Below are 16,814 nucleotides of genomic sequence, written 5' to 3' on the forward strand. Positions count from 1 at the left end.
TGTTTGTTGCTCATGGTTGGAATATTTATTTATTCTTTTTTTTTCTTTTTTTTACGGGTACGTACTAGTCCTTATAAACAGCTGCCAATCGTGGTGTGCCGGGTGGAAAAAATTTGTCAATACGGCAAACAGCTTGGAAATCGTGTTATCAAATGTATTTTGCTTTGAAACACACAAAAAGAAACCATATAAAACCTTTCTGGAGCACACCCAGTTCATCTATACTGTGTGTGTGTGTGTGTGTGTGTGTGTGTGTGTGTGTGTGTGTGTGTGTGTGTGTGTGTGTGTGTGTGTGTGTGTGTGTGTGTGTGTGTGTGTGTGTGTGTGTGTGTGCGCGTGCGTGTGCGTGTGTGTGTGTGTGTGCGTGTTCATAACTCCAGAACCATGAAACTCTGCATGCATACTTAGGGAACTCCAAGGAAGTGCATAACTGAAAATTCGTTGTTTGTGTTCATTAAAACAGTCCTCTTGAAGAAAATTAATAGCATTATTTAATTACGAGCAAATACAAACCGTCGCATCGCTGATGGGATTATGAGGGTGGAGGAGAAAGGGGGAGAGGAGGGAGAGGGCTCGATGAGAGGAGGGAGTGGGGGTGGAGAGGGGAGGGAGAGGGGTGGGAGAAAGGAGGGAGAGGGGCGGAGAGAGAAGGGAGAGGGGGCAAAGAGAGGAGGGAGAGTGGTCCGAGAGAGGAGGGGAATGGAGGAGTGAGAGGGAAACGGAGAGGGAGACTGAGGGGTGAGAGGGAGACGGTGGGGTGAGAGGGAGATAGAGGGGTGAGAGGCAGACGGAGCGGTGAGAGGGAGACGGAGCAGTGAGAGGGAGACCGATGAGTGAGAGGGAGACAGAGGGGTGAGATGGAGGCAGAGGGGTGAGATATAGAGAGAGAGGCAGAGGGGTGAGATATAGACAGAGGGTGGTGAGGAGAGAGAGAGGCAGAGGGGTGAGAGAGAGAGGCAGAGGCAGAGGGGTGAGGAGAGAGAGAGAGGCAGAGGGGTGAGAGATAGAGAGAGAGTGGTGAGGAGAGAGAGAGGCAGAGGGGTGAGAGAGAGGCAGAGGCAGAGGGGTGGGACAGAGGAATAGGGAGAGGGGTGAGGAAAGAGAGGAAGAGGGTGAGAGAGAAAGGAAGAGGGAGAGAAAGGCAGAGGGGTGAGAGATAGAGAGAGAGAGAGAGAGAGAGAGAGAGAGAGAGAGAGAGAGAGAGAGAGAGAGAGAGAGAGAGAGAGAGAGAGAGGCAGAGAGGTGAAGGGAGAGATAGAGAGAGAGGCAGAGGGGTGAGTAGAGAGAGAGAGAGAGCCAGAGGGGTGAGGAGAGAGAGAGAGCCAGAGGGGTGAGGAGAGAGAGAGCCAGAGGGGTGAGGAGAGAGAGAGGGGCAGAGGGGTGAGGAGAAAGAGAGAGCCAGAGGGGTGAGGAGAGACAGAGAGCCAGAGGTGTGAGGAAAGAGAGAGCCAGAGGGGGGAGAAAGAGGCAGAGGGGGAGAGAGAGAGGCAGAGGGTGAGAGAGAGAGGCAGAGGGTGTGTGTGTGTGTGTGTGTGTGTGTGTGTGTGTGTGTGTGAGAAAGAGAGGCAGAGGGGAGAGAGAGAGGCAGAGGGTGAGAGAGAGAGGCAGAGGGTGTGTGTGTGTGTGTGTGTGTGTGTGTGTGTGTGTGTGTGTGAGAAAGAGAGGCAGAGGGTGAGAGAGAGAGTGAGAGAGAGAGTCAGAGGGGTGAGATATAGAGAGAGAGTGTTGAGGAGAGAGAGAGACTGATGTGGATTTTTTAACCCACCTTGTTGTGATCGTTGTCCTCCTGAAGGATTCTAACTGGTCGATTGTGGAATCCTATTTGACTTCAGACAGAGTTTAACGTTTGTCCGATTTGATTATAAAATCCTACAAAAAACCCTATCAACACTGATAAAACTGATGTCCACACAAGTCCTTCCTTGTGAAACAATTTATTTCCTAATTATACACCATACACTTCTCACCCTTGTACAATGAACTTAAGAATCCCCATTGATTGCAATATTATTTGGTTCTATTTCATTTATTCTTACTTTAGTTAACAGTTAGACCAACCCGATTCAATTCACTTCTACATTACATCAGAGAGTTTTATTCTAACTTGGTACTTGGTCAGTTCCAAGGAGTACGAGCCACTGAGAAACTATACTTCCTCACGTGCTCGTACTAAGAAAATGTGCCTTTCAAAACATTTTATACTTCCATGAGAGAGAGGTTGGGGGATATTCACCCAGACTGTAGACGTGTCTTTTAGACAAAAAGCCACTTCGTACATTTTCTAAGCAAAGGTTCATTTATCAGCTCGGTCACTCTGCTCCAGAACAACACATTTCTTATCATTTAGGGCAAAAGTCTTTTGGCCAGAAATGACAGCCAATTCAATTTGCAGCATAAAAGTTACATTTCTGAAACTCCATTTGTTACAATTTAAAATACATTAATATAAATTTTTCCCCCACACTCCCCCGTTTTTTTTTTTAAGGAAAATTTGAATAATTTTTCTTACACATGATTACCATGTCCCATTCCTGAAGGAGAAAAGATTTCCATTATTCAAGTTCAATCAACAATGGCAGCGAGTGCTCATATCAGAAAATGAGTGAGTTTCCATTTAATTTATGGCCTGTTCATCAGCATGTGTCACACATTGAAAACATGCTACCCGAAGACAGAAGATAAACAGGTCAGGGTGTGGATAGAGCGGCACCCAACGGGAAACACAATCGAAGCACTCCTTGAGCTGAGGAGAAGGTAGATGTGGGCAAGTACAAGTTTGGGCCAGACACTGGGTTGAAGGAGCGCAGTGTGGAACTCCAGGCCTGTCGTACATTGAAGCAACCACAGCAAGTTCACGATGTATTTGCAGAGCGGCAATCGAGAGTGTGGCTGAGAACATTCCTCCATGCAGGCACCACACAATGCCGACGTTAAGACTTTGCTCAACCTTCTCCTCAGTGGGTTTTTTCTTTCTTTTCCCACATTGGTCCATCTTATCTCCTCAGGAAGGGGAGGCATAATCATGTGTTGAATGCTCAATCACCCAAATCTGGGTTCTCCCATCGTCCAATCTTTGTGTGGAATTTCATTCCAAAGTTCATTTAGATGAAATTGTACATTGCTTCAAAGACTGCTTTCAACACTCCGAAACAAACAAAGCATCAATTAAACACCAATCAATAAACGTCATGGGCACATGTAGTTCTACAAGACTAACAAAGATTGTTATGGAAGCATTTAACTTGCATTATATGTCATATCAATATTTTAATCCCTTTCCTTGTTATTTCCCAAAACAACATGCTAAAATATACAGAAATCCCAGTTGTACGTATACTCAAAACATCCATCTCATTTGCTATTTCCATCGACATTTTAAATCTCTGACATTTCTCCATCTGTCCACTTCTCTCTCACCAAAACAGCAAACATGCTGCCATTTTTCCAATTCACATACACAAACCATCTATCACTTCCTCTGACCTTCTCAATTACGAATCCATTTTCTTTTATCAAAACAAATAAATCATTTTAAACAGTTGTTCAAAAATTGTCAAATCACTTGTCAAATCTGTTATCAGGCGAATATCATTTATATTGCAGCTCAAACACTCTGTCTAAACATGCAGCTTCACCCTCCACAATCTTTATCCCAGTCTTGGAAAAGCATCTTAAACTTCAGACTAATAAACATCCAAACTCTCTTAAACAACTTTTTGGTCAAAACAAAATATTTCCTTTTAAAATCCATAAATGAAAAATTTAATCTTCAGCATCTATCCAATTAAATCATGAGTTTACCTTGACTGAATCGATCAAAGGGTTACACTGGGTTGTTTGCCATTGCCTTCCCAGCACAAGTTCAGGTAACCTCAACATTCGCAGACGAATAAAACAATATTTCAACGTCCATCCGAGGGAATCATCTATTATCTGTGAATCGCCCCATGTGCTAAACATCATCAAATCATTAAAATCATTCCAAATCACGTTTCTACATTTAAATCACATACAGTATATCCACATTCACAATTGTTATTTCACAATTTATTCAAAATCCCGATGGTTGTAAAATAAAACTTCAACACTTTTTCCTAAATGGACTTCACTTTAAACATTCAGTAGAGAGGGTGCACCACAAACACCAAGGAACAGGAAGTTCTCTCCACATCCGGTGGGAAGAAAAAGGAAAAAACTCTGACAGGCAAAACCCACAGTTTGCATTACTCTGTCATGGCTTCAACACATACACTAAACAGCATTGCATCTCATAGACTCGCGTGTGATCACGTGACAAATACCAATCACATTTCTATCTCATCCTCTTGAATCTGCATATGAATCGAATTTCACACCTAAAGCAAAGGCTCGAACAAAGACTCAGTGTAACGATAGGCCACCCCCCACAGATCGAGTGGAGGGGATCTCACACAGTGGAGTTTGCGACCGCGTGGAAATACAACGCAAAGAATGTATAACATGCCATTTCAAACAGATCCACAGCTCAACTCAGCACGAGTTAAAATATCGTCAAAATCCCAACAGAACACGTTTCATTGCAGTGAATATTGGAATCGCACAAGTTTCATTTTTTTTTTTACTCTCAGGAACACATGCATCTCAATGCAAATCACCAACCATGCTCCCAGCTGGTTAATCGTCTCCTGCACTCTACAAAACGTTTCGTGCAAATCATTGCATTTACAAATCCGTAAAACCTCCACACAATATAATATAACAACTTCACTGCCAACAAACTTCCAGTGAGTTCAATGAACAAAAAGTAACTCTTATAACTCTTACAAACAGGTAACTTACAATGTTTATCTATTTTAACCCTATCTCGGCGTCTCAGCCATGTCCTCGGCCATCTCTCTCACAGCCGGTCCGTATCAATGCAAACATGTGGCATGTCGCTTCATCATGCCCATTTCATTACGCATCTGGCTCCTTAACAAGCCTCTTCTTGTCATCTGACTCCTCTTCTTCTCCAGCACTTTTCTAAAACAACTACAGTACTTATCGTTTACTTTAAAACGGACTCCCTCCGCCGGACCCTCTTCTTTCTCTCAATAAAATTATCTGACAATGAACTTTTCTTTGTTCGAAATGCGTTACCTGCTGAGAGCGCTCTCCCTTATCTTCGCTCAAGCACTTGTCGTTCCTCCAGGCACTGCCTCCGGCAGATGAAGTACCTCCGGTCACGAGCACCACACCAACGTCGGTTCGAATCCGAGTCACGGCACCAACTGATGTGGATTTTTTAACCCACCTTGTTGTGATCGTTGTCCTCCTGAAGGATTCTAACTGGTCGATTGTGGAATCCTATTTGACTTCAGACAGAGTTTAACGTTTGTCCGATTTGATTATAAAATCCTACAAAAAACCCTATCGACACTGATAAAACTGATGTCCACACAAGTCCTTCCTTGTGAAACAATTTATTTCCTAATTATACACCATACACTTATCACCCTTGTACAATGAACTTAAGAATCCCCATTGATTGCAATATTATTTGGTTCTATTTCATTTATTCTTACTTTAGTTAACAGTTAGACCAACCCGATTCAATTCACTTCTACATTACATCAGAGAGTTTTATTCTAACTTGGTACTTGGTCAGTTCCAAGGAGTACGAGCCACTGAGAAACTATACTTCCTCACGTGCTCGTACTAAGAAAATGTGCCTTTCAAAACATTTTATACTTCCATGAGAGAGAGGTTGGGGGATATTCACCCAGACTGTAGACGTGTCTTTTAGACAAAAAGCCACTTCGTACATTTTCTAAGCAAAGGTTCATTTATCAGCTCGGTCACTCTGCTCCAGAACAACACATTTCTTATCATTTAGGGCAAAAGTCTTTTGGCCAGAAATGACAGCCAATTCAATTTGCAGCATAAAAGTTACATTTCTGAAACTCCATTTGTTACAATTTAAAATACATTAATATAAATTTTTCCCCCACAAGGCAGAGGGGTGAGAGAGAGAGAGACAGAGGCAGAGGGGTGAGGAAAGAAAGGCAGAGGGTGAGAGAAAGGCAGAGGGTGAGAGAGAATGGTAGAGGGTGAGAGAGAATGGTAGAGGGTGAGAGAGAATGGCAGAGGGTGAGAGAGAGAGGCAGAGGGTGAGAGAGATAGAGGCAGAGGTTGAGAGAGATAGAGGCAGAGGGTGAGATAGTGAGAGAGAGAGAGAGAGGCAGAGGGGTGAGAGATATATATAGAGAGAGAGAGAGAGAGAGAGAGAGAGAGAGAGAGAGAGAGAGAGAGAGAGAGAGAGAGAGAGAGAGAGAGAGAGGCAGAGGGGTGAGGAGAGAGATAGAGAGAGAGGCAGAGGGGTGAGTAGAGAGAGAGAGAGCCAGAGGGGTGAGGAGAGAGAGAGAGCCAGAGGGGTGAGGAGAGAGAGAGAGAGAGAGAGAGAGAGAGAGAGAGAGAGAGAGAGAGAGAGAGAGAGAGAGAGAGAGAGAGAACCAGAGGGGTGAGGAGAGAGATAGCCAGAGGGGTGAGGAGAGAGAGCCAGAGGGGTGAGGAGAGAGAGAGAGAGAGAGAGAGAGAGAGAGAGAGAGAGAGAGAGAGAGAGAGAGAGAGAGAGAGAGAGAGAGAGAGAGAGAGAGAGAGAGAGAGAGAGAGAGGTGAGGAAAGCCAGAGGTGTGAGGAAAGAGAGAGGCAGAGGGGTGAGAGAGAGGCAGAGGGTGAGAGAGAGAGGCAGAGGGGGGTGTGTGTGTGTGTGTGTGTGTGTGTGTGTGTGTGTGTGTGTGTGTGTGTGTGTGTGTGTGAGAGAGAGAGAGAGAGAGAGTGTGAGAGAGAGAGGCAGAGGGTGAGAGAGAGAGTGAGAGAGAGGAGCAGAGGGTGAAAGAGAGAGAGAGAGGCAGAGGGTGAAAGAGAGGGAGAGGGAGAGACGGAGAGGAGGAGAGGGGTCAGAGAGAGCCAGAGGCGTGAGAGGGATGGTTGGGGAGAGTCTGGAGGGGGAGAGGAGGGGGGTATTCCGGCAGTTGTGACTCCTTTATTTAACGGCACACACATTGATGAATCACCCTGCCTGTGAAAGACGGGGATGACAGCTTACAGCTGGATTTGGATTCAAACCCAGACGAGACAGCTTAGAGCAGTGAATTTCAATATCTTTAGAGGGGGGGCCACTTTTGCCAATAAGAGATCAATGTGAGAGCTGCCATACTGTCTGCAGGACTCCAAAATGACTGCCCTTAGGCCCCGCCTCCACATACTCATTTTTTTTTCATTATGTTTACTGGGCTGCAAGCACAATTGTTTGCACACTGCCATCCACTGATGTGGATGTGTTACTTTTATGCTTCGCATTGGAACACTCATTTGAAACGATTGGGTCAATTTGATAGCATTTATGGTGGATTATGATGGGGTGTTTTTTGCACATTTGTGTATTATCAGCCATGCATCAGTAGCCACATTTTAGGAGAGAGACAGAGAGACAGAAAAAGAGAGGAAATCGGGTGAAGTTCCGACTGCTTAAAGAAAAAGCTTAAAGACTGCTCAGTTCATCCTTGTCACACACCGAACTGCACACAGACAAACAGACAGAAAGGGGTGAAAACATAACCTCCTTCACCTTCGCTGGCAGAGGTAACCAGGTGGGAGCATTGAAAAACCCATGCTCTCCTTGGCCAATTGAAAACTAAACCATCAGTCCTTATCAGTCCCCTTTTCAGAGGGAGAGGGGTGGAGGAGCAGAGGGAGAGGGATGGGAGAGAGGGAGAGGAATGTGAGAGAGGGAGAGGGATGGGAATGAGTGGGATTGGGGTGTGAGTGAGAGTGATCGGGGTGGGAGTGAAAGAGGGATCAGGGTGGGAGTGTGAAAGGGATCGGGGTGGGAGAGAGAGAGCGTTCGGGGGGGGGGGGAGAGAGAGAGAGAGAGAGAGAGAGAGAGAGAGAGAGAGAGAGAGAGATTGGGGTGGGAGAGAGAGAGAGGGATTGGGGTGGGAGAGAGAGAGAGGGGGATTGGGGTGGGAGAGAGAGAGAGAGAGGGATTGGGGTGGGAGAGAGAGAAGGATCGGGGTGGAAAAGAGAAGGAGAGAGACATGGGTGGGAGAGCGGGACGGAGTGGGATGGGAGAGTGAGTGGGTGAGAGAGGGAGGGGGAAAGCGATGAGAGTGAGGGAGAGCGGGGAGGGGAGAGTGGGTATTCCAGCAGATGTGACATCCAGTTTAACAGCACAATCATTCATGAATCACCCTGCTTGTGAAACATCAGTTTATAGCTGGGTCTGGATTCAAACCCAGGCCTGCCAGCTTAGAGCGAGCATGTGTACCTCTCGGCTATCCTGCTGTGATGTTCATAAAACGTTTCATTTTTTTATTTGTATTTATCTTTGCCAATGCGACCACAGAACAATGTGGGGCCATCTCAAGTGAGTGGCCCCTGAACATTGTTGAAGTCAACCAATATACAGTATTCAGTGACAGAGTAAATGCTATAGAGCGCTCTCTAAGTGGCTTAAGAACTCCAACAAAATGGTTGATCAGGCACAGCTCACTTGGTAAGCGATTCGCAATCACCAAAGTCACATTAAACACACACCTCCCAGAGATGCCCGAAATATCAAATATGTCTGAATTTGACAAATGAACACTTTTTTAACAGTCTGAACTGCTGCTAGGTTCATTTCTGGAGCTTAAACTTTTTGTAATTTAACTTAGTTTAAGAGATTCTCGGGGGTTATGACATGTGAGGAAATGAAATAAAGCCACGAACACTGGCGTCTCCGTGCGTTTATAGGCATTGTAATGTGTCCAGTGATTCGTAGGTATGATGATCAGGCATTCGATAATACGAGTGAGGAAAGTGAAGAAAAAAAAAAGCCTTCTCGTGAAGAAATCATTGCAGCCTGTTCCAAGTGAAGGCATGGTTGAGAAGGCTAAAAAACATGGCGGCTTCAGACCCCAGCGAGGTAACACAGGATGCGCTTACGACCCCATCGAGAGTGAGGTGACCAAGGATGCGTCTGATAAAGGATATAATTAAATAAGGCTGTAAATTATCTTCAAAAGGGGTGTTTTAATTAACCCAAACTTCCAATATTCACTCCTACACTTCCTTCGAGTTCCCTTGGTATGCATACAAAGTTTCAGGTTGCTTGGTTTCCTGGTTTTGGAGTTATGGAGGAGACACACACACACACAGACACCCTGACATTTATTTGTATAAGACGAGTAAAGGTAGTCAGCATTGCTGGGCAACGCCAGGTCCCTCCTCCCACCCCTTCACCTAATTCAACCCATCCCAACCCCTGCCTCTTCCCACCCCAGCCCCCTCCCCTCTTGACTCCCATCCCACCTCTCTCCATACTCCCACCTTTTCTCCCCCCTCCTCACACATCCTCTCCCTCCGAACTCCTGCCTTAACCCTTCCCCACCCTCCTCTCACCTCTCCTCCCCCCAAACTCCTGCTCCACCCCTTCTTGCCTTCCTCCCACCCCGCCCCTCCCTCTGAATTCCTGCTCCACCCCTTCCCCTCCCTCCGGACTCCGACAAATATAATTATTTTCCACCACGTAGCAGAATAGAAGTATCCAATTAAAGTCAATGTCATCATACACAGCAACACATTTTAGAAAATGATTACCTCTGACACCAAAGGTGGATGGATGTTATGTTGTCACCCCTGTCTGTCTGTTTGTGAACAAATATCTCAAAATGTTGTGGACGGATTCAGACGAAATTTGGGGGATAGCTTGGATAAGTGACACGGACAAAATGATTAGGTTTTGGTGAAGATCCGAGTCTGAATCCGGATCTAGATCTGATAATTTAACAAAATGACTTTTAGCTCACCTGGAACGTACAGATTATGGGATGGCTTGTCGTCTGTTTGCCATCCATCCACAAATACCTGCAAATTCTTCTCTGAAACTACAAACAGGATTTCCATGAAACTTCATAACCTTCATCACCCAGTATGTACCAAAGTTTGTTCACGGCATGAAAAAAAAATTGGGCCCTTCGGGGATCTACGGGGGGTTGCCCCATAAAAAAAGGTATTTGTTTCCTTCTCAGAAACTACACATGCAATTCCGATGAAACATGACCACAACTTTTACCACCCATGATGTACCAACGTTTGTTCACACTCTTGAAAAAAATCAAGGTCGAAGGAGGTTTACTGGGGAGGTTTATCCCCAAAATAGGTATTTGCTTTCTTCTCAGATACTACACACACAATGTCGATGAAACTTGATCACAACCTTCATCACCCACGATGTACCAAAGTTTGTTCACTGCATTAAAAAATAATTCCACTGGTATCTACTTTCTTCTTCGTTAAGTATTTTGTGGCTTATCCACGCCCATCAGTGGTTCCCTTGTTTTCTTATCCAGCCTCTACAAGGTGAGCATCCAGGAATATTGCCCCTATTGTTCACCTTTGAGAGATATGGCCAAAAACGACATGCATCAGGATATCGCAAAAGGTTTTGGACAGATTCGGACTAAATTTGGTGTGCAGGTTGGATATGTAACAAGAAATAATTGGTTTGGTTTTGGTGAAGATCTGGCTTCGGATCCGAGAATTTTTAAAGTTATTCTTAACCATTGAGTGATAGGCTAAAACAATACATAGCGTGATATCTCAAAAACTTATTGATGGATTCTAACAAAACTTGCTGGGTGAGCTGGTTAGGTGACAAAAACAAGCCAAATAATGAACAAAGGAACGAACACACACACTCTTATTTATTTATTTATTTTTGCCCATGAATTAACACATGAACACACACACATTCTCTTTTTTTTCATTTTTTTGCCTGTGAATGAACACTGACGTAGCACAGGTGACTGAACTTCGTACGTAATCCTCTTCGTTCACTTCACCTTACCATGTTGCTCACTTTGCACTAGCACTGCTGCATCATAAAAAAAGACTTGGGTGAACACTGTGGGGGCACACCATCAGTCCCTCTCAAAATATCAAAAGTCCCTAAAATTTCTCAAATATGCAGCTTTCATTCATGCACTCCCTTGGAGTTCCTTTGGTATGTATGGAAAGTTTAAGGCTGCGAGGTTTCATGGTTTTGGAGTTCTGGTGGAGACACTGACACACCCTGAGACTTTTATTATTATAACCTGACTTTTATTATTATAGAAGATGGTTTTATTATCACTGTCACAAATTTTATTATTGTCATTGGCATTAACTGTTGGGCTCAAAGTTATCTTTTTAGCAAAACAAAGTTATCTTTAGAGTATTGATTATGGGGGATTTTAACTTGCCAGGGATAGATTGGGTCCAGGAACAGGAAAATGGCAGAACAGATGAGGATTTCCTAGTTTTAGTCCAGGATTACTTTTTAACCCAGTTTGTAGGTAAGCCCATGAGGGGGAGTGCAGTGTTAGACCTCCTTTTATGTAACAATCCTAATATGGTGGAGGAGGTGGAGGTGGAGGTAGGGGAGCATTTTGGAGCAAGTGACCATAACATTGTGTGTGCAAAGATTCTGTTAAGGGTTATAGTTCAGGATAGTAGGGTAAGGCTATTAGATTTCAGGAAGGCAAACCTTGAGGGCATGAGGAGAGGATTGGGTGATGTAGATTGGGAGACTCAAACAACAGGACAATCAGCATCATAAAAATGGGAAACTTTCAAGGACCAAATGTGTAGAGTGTGGAGTAAGTACGTTCCAATGAGGTGTAAAATCAGAAGCAGAAAGAGATCAGGGTGGTTGAGCAGTGAGATAAGGAATGCTATTAAGGAGAAGCAGAAGGCATTTGTGAGGTTTTAAATAACAGGAGTGGAGCTACATTTATATCACTATCAGAGTAAACACAGGCAAGTTAAGAAAATAACTCAACAAGCCAAAAGAGAGCATGAAAAGGATATGGCTAAGAATATTAAACATAATAGCAAGGCTTTCTTTAAGTATATCAGGGGAAAATAACAGGTTAGGACCAGTCTGGGCCCATTGAGGAATAGCACCGGGAGAGTGGTTAGTGATGAAAGTGAGATGGCAGGCTTATTAAACTGGTATTTTTCTTCAACTTTTACACAAGAACAGTCAGGAGAATTGCCAATAGCTGAGAGTATCTATCAAGGAGGTGAGGAAGGGCTTTTTACAGAAGATCCAGGTTGGAGTGGAGGAAGTAAAGGAACAGCAAGGTAATCTAAGAGAAGATAAGGCTCTGGGTCCAGATAATATGCACCCGAGAGTATTGAGGGAGGTGGCTGAGCAGGTAAGTGAGATGTTAACGGATATTTTCAATAGTTCCCTGGAGTCAGGACAGGTACCGGAGGATTGGAGAGTAGCAAATGTAATACCATTATTTAAGAAAGGATCCAGAGAAGAATTGGGAAACTATAGATCTGGTAGTTTGACTTCAGTTGTGGGGAAGTTGTTGGAGACCAGATTAAGGACCAGATGAGGAACCATTTAAACAAATACAAACTAATTAAAGGTTGTCAGCATGGGTTTACCAAAGGTAGTTCCTGTTTAACAAATCTTTTAGAGTTCTATGAAGCAATGTCTGATTGGGTGGGTGAGGGAAAGGCAGTGGAAAAAGTATATCTAGATTCTAGACTTTAAGGCCCGGTCACACCTTGACGTTTTAGCCAGCGATGGCAACGTATTAAAATTTATGTAAAACGCTGGCTGACGTTGAACTTTTGATGTTTTTTTTTTAAGATTCGGACGTATTCATAACGAGTTGGTCGTATGCATAACATATTAGTAATGGACACAGAACGTTTCGTTGTGTTATAGATAACTTGTACCAACGAATGCTAAACCTGTTGTCGGCCTACACAACCGATGCCCAACGATAGTCTAACTTCGGCATAGCGCGTTGCACGCATCGCCGACGATGTCGTGACGTAGCCTATTAAAAGGCTGACGCACAACGATTCGAATCATAACTGCCGTAGAAATGGAAGTGACAACATCGCGGTCCCACCTTGGCGATCTTGCCAGCGTATGCCGACCTAAGAAAAATGTGTCTAAAACGTTGGGGCACGTCAAATACGGTATGAGTAAGTTTGGTATACGTGAGTAGAACGCTAAAGTACGCTATCATACGTCGTAGTAAGTAGAGTACGTCAATAAATTTTAAACATGTTCAAAATTTTACGACGTACTCGGCGTATGACACACGTTCCGCATGCGATGGGGATAAGTTTTACACACGATATGTGGACGCTTACACACGTCCACAAAGGCTACTTATAAGCTACTCATAAGTCGAAACACGTCGCGGTAATGTCTTTTTTACGCGAAACTTATTTCTAACTTATGTTTGACGTGCTTTGAACCAATTCTTTACGTAGTCCCAACACACATCGACGTATGTAGACGTATTCCAATGACGTCTTCCGGTCGACAAGAAAAAATAAATGAATGTGTTTCTAGCTTACAACTGCCATATAAAGACGTGTTCCCAGCGGTTTTGGGAATTGGTATATAAAAATGCTGCTCATAAAAGGGGAACCCAACAGTGTTTTCGAGTCCTTTTTGAGTCGATGTCCATGTCAGCAGTAATAGTATCAGTATCAGTATTAGTATCAGTATTAGTATTAGTAGTAGTTTCTTCATGTTGGCAGTAGTAGGTGAGTGTGAGGGGGAGGGTGTGGGTTATGATGGATCCTCCTTGCGTCCGCGTGTCCACGGGTAGGTTCATAGGCTGCCACTCAACGATTTAAATGGCTGCATCTCCACTATTGAAAGTAGACGCTTGCGCTCAACAATTGGATTTTTTTTACACTCAACGACTTTTAAACGGTACCACTCAGCTATTTTCATTGTTTACAATGAACGATTTAAATTGCTGTCACTCGCCTTTGTTTTTTGACGCTGGCGCTCGGAAATTTTAATCGTTTCTATTGAACGTGTTAAATCGCTCAAACCCCACTATTGAAAGTAGACGCTTGCGCTCAACAATTGGATTTTTTTTACACTCAACGACTTTTAAACGGCACCACTCTGCTATTTTCATTGTTTCCAATGAACGATTTAAATTGCTGTCACTCGCCTTTGTTTTTTGACGCTGGGGTTTTGAAATTTTAAGCGTTTCTTCTGAACGTGTTAAAACGCTCAAACTCGACTATTTTAAATAGACGCTGCCGATGGACAATTGGAATCATAGCCAAGCTAGACATCGAAGTGTGAACATCCTCGTCATGCCGAAGAAAAGTTTGAACAATGTTGCAAATAAGTGTCCTGGCCGTGGCCGTGGACGCTGACACAAGGACGATCCATTATACCGACGTCTTTCAGCCTATGAGTAACTTAAAAGTAACGTCTGTCGATGTGTGGCAACGATCGCGTAACGTGCCAACAACACGTTAATCATAGGTTAGAAATAAGTTTCGGGTACGCTAAACATTACCTCGGCGTGTCTCAACTTATGATTAACTTACAAGTAGCATGTGTTGACGTCTGTCAACGATCGCAGACCGTGCATACAACTTGTGGCCAGCGTAGCGGAACGTGTGAGTCATACGCCGGCATACGTCGTGAAATTTCAAGCATGAAAAAATTTGAGGACAACCGAAAAGGTACAACGTTTAAAGCCAGCGTACAACGACGTATGGCAGTGTTTTTCAGCGTGCTCTCAATGTTATCAAAACTTACCCATAACGTATTCAACGTGTGCCAGCGTTTTAGAAAAAAAAATTCAAAAATCGGCATACGTTGGCTAAAACGTCAAGGTGTGACCGGGCCTTTACGAAGGCATTTGATAAGGTACCACATCGGAGGTTGTTAGCCAAGGGGAGGGCTTGTGGAGTGGCTGGTCAGGTAGCTAATTGGGTTGCAAACTGGCTTGGTGGTAGGAAGCAAAGAGTGGCTGTGAGTGGAAGGATGTAAGTAGCGGGGTACCTCAGGGATCAGTACTCGGACGGACCATTACTCTTCATTATTTACATCAACGATTTGGATAATGGGGTAAAGAGTATGCTTTCCAGGTTTGCAGATGACACAAAGCTTGGAGGTAAGGTGGATAGCAGAGGGGGTGGTGATCAGATACAGGAAAGTATTGATACTTGCATAGATTGGGCAAAAGATTGACAGAAGGAATTTAACCTGAGCAAGTGGAAGGTGTTGTGGATGGGAAAGAGCAATGAAAATAGAGATTACAGGATGTAAGGGGTAATTTTGGAGCATGTCACACAGGAGAAGGATCTGGGTGTGGTAATAGATATGGGAGGTAAGCAGGCAGCACAATGCCAGGCAGCTATAAGTAGAGAAAATGGGGTTTTAGGTTGTATTCGGAGGGGGATCATTTATTAATCAAAGGAGATGGTGTAAACATTGTGCAGGGATTTAGTGAGGGCCACATCAAGAATATTGTGTGCAGTTTTGGTCACCACAACTCAGGAAGGACAGAGATGCCAAAGAGAGGGTTCAGTGCAGAGGTACTAGATTGATTTGGGGCCTAGCTAGACTCAGCTATGAGGAGCGGCTGAAGGAGATATGATAGAGATGTTTAAGACAATGAACGGTGCAGATAAAATAAGTGCAGATGAATTATTCAACAGAATAGACAGTGATTGGACCAGGGGCCATAGCGTGGGAGTAAACAAGAGGAGAGTTAAGACAGTAGCAAGGCAGGGGATTTTTCTCAGAGAGTAGTTAATGCATGGAATGGTCTCAATGGAAAGGTAGTAGCATCAGAAAACGTACATAAGTTTAAATTAGAATTAGATAGGTACCTGGAAGATATGGAGATAGAGGGGTATGGAGATGTTGGCAGGACTTTTCGGTAGTTTGAGCATGGATGTGTGATTGTGTGCATGTGTATGGAGTGCTGATGCTGGGGGTCTTGTCAAGCGGTGTTGTGTGGTTGATGTTGTTTGTTTTTAACCAAGCCCATGCCCCCCCCCTTCCCCTGAGGGGAAGAAAAAAAAACTACAAAAAACAAACAAGCAAAAAAAATACAAAAAAAACTTTAAAAATTTAAAAATAGAATAAAACAAAAAATAAAAAGAATAATCATAATTAGTGAATGAATTAATTTTTTTGCATTGTCCTCATTGGATCTTGTGTAGATAAATGAGTATGATGTTCGTACAGGCACGATGGGCTGAATAGCCTCCACCTGTGTTAGATTTCCTTGTATTTAACCATTCTAACATTGTTTTTGCTCCAAGAAGTGGTATGGATATGTTATAAAGACCAGAGTGTGAACAATTTATGTATTAAAGTGGATCAAGTTGGTGGAGAGAATCTACACAGGAAATTGAAAGTGCTGAGGGTGTGGGGAGTGAAGGGAGTTTTGAGGGTGTGGCGAGTATTGAGGGGTTGGTGAGTGTTGAGCATGGTGAGTATTGAGCTGAGGAATACTTGTTTTTTTTCTCGTATTTCTGATGGTTTCTCACTGGGATGTTGTTTGGCTTGTTCAGCACATGGCATGATGGACACATTGCTCATGGCAATGCTTATGATGTTAAGATCTCTTCGTTTGACGGTTCGAGGTTCCACTGGATATTCCTGTCTGGAGACATGATGTCTTTTCTCCTGCAGTGTGGGACCTTGAACATTTTTGAGGTTTTGTAACAGTTGTCAGATCCCTCACTGTCTTTTATTTTGCACTGCTGGACGAAACAAATTATTGTTTCATCATTCACTATTTTCTTGGATGCTACCAATTTTTTTTAAATATCTAATTATAAAAGCACAATAAACTGAAAAACGTTGGTTGAAGAATACTGTTTGGTCACATTTCATATTTACTGCCGAAGATTTTAGTTTTGACAATTATTTAAACCCATAAAGTCTTGATATCCAATTATTGAGTTGAACGGGTTTGTTTTTCGGCGAACAAAGAAAACTTTTTTATTGTACACCATAACTTATT

At 43.5% G+C, this 16,814-nt stretch overlaps 2 protein-coding genes across 2 annotated transcripts in view; both read left to right on the top strand.

The window, feature by feature from the left end:
- Positions 1-16,814, top strand: part of LOC147010525 (uncharacterized) — a 93,101-nt gene that overhangs the window by 62,756 nt on the left and 13,531 nt on the right. The gene's annotated exons all lie outside the window — the stretch shown is intronic.
- On the top strand, positions 1,157-16,503 carry LOC147010526 (uncharacterized; the record flags this gene model as incomplete). Its single annotated transcript, XM_085860312.1, has 4 exons — positions 1,157-1,242; positions 6,227-6,478; positions 6,517-6,715; positions 16,432-16,503. Coding segments are annotated over 4 exons (609 nt in total), but the record flags the coding sequence as incomplete, so codon positions are not given.

The sequence above is a fragment of the Eptatretus burgeri genome, chromosome 16, assembly GCF_056783735.1.
Source record: "Eptatretus burgeri isolate ZD-2024b chromosome 16, Ebu_testis_v1, whole genome shotgun sequence".
Taxonomy (NCBI): domain Eukaryota; kingdom Metazoa; phylum Chordata; class Myxini; order Myxiniformes; family Myxinidae; genus Eptatretus; species Eptatretus burgeri.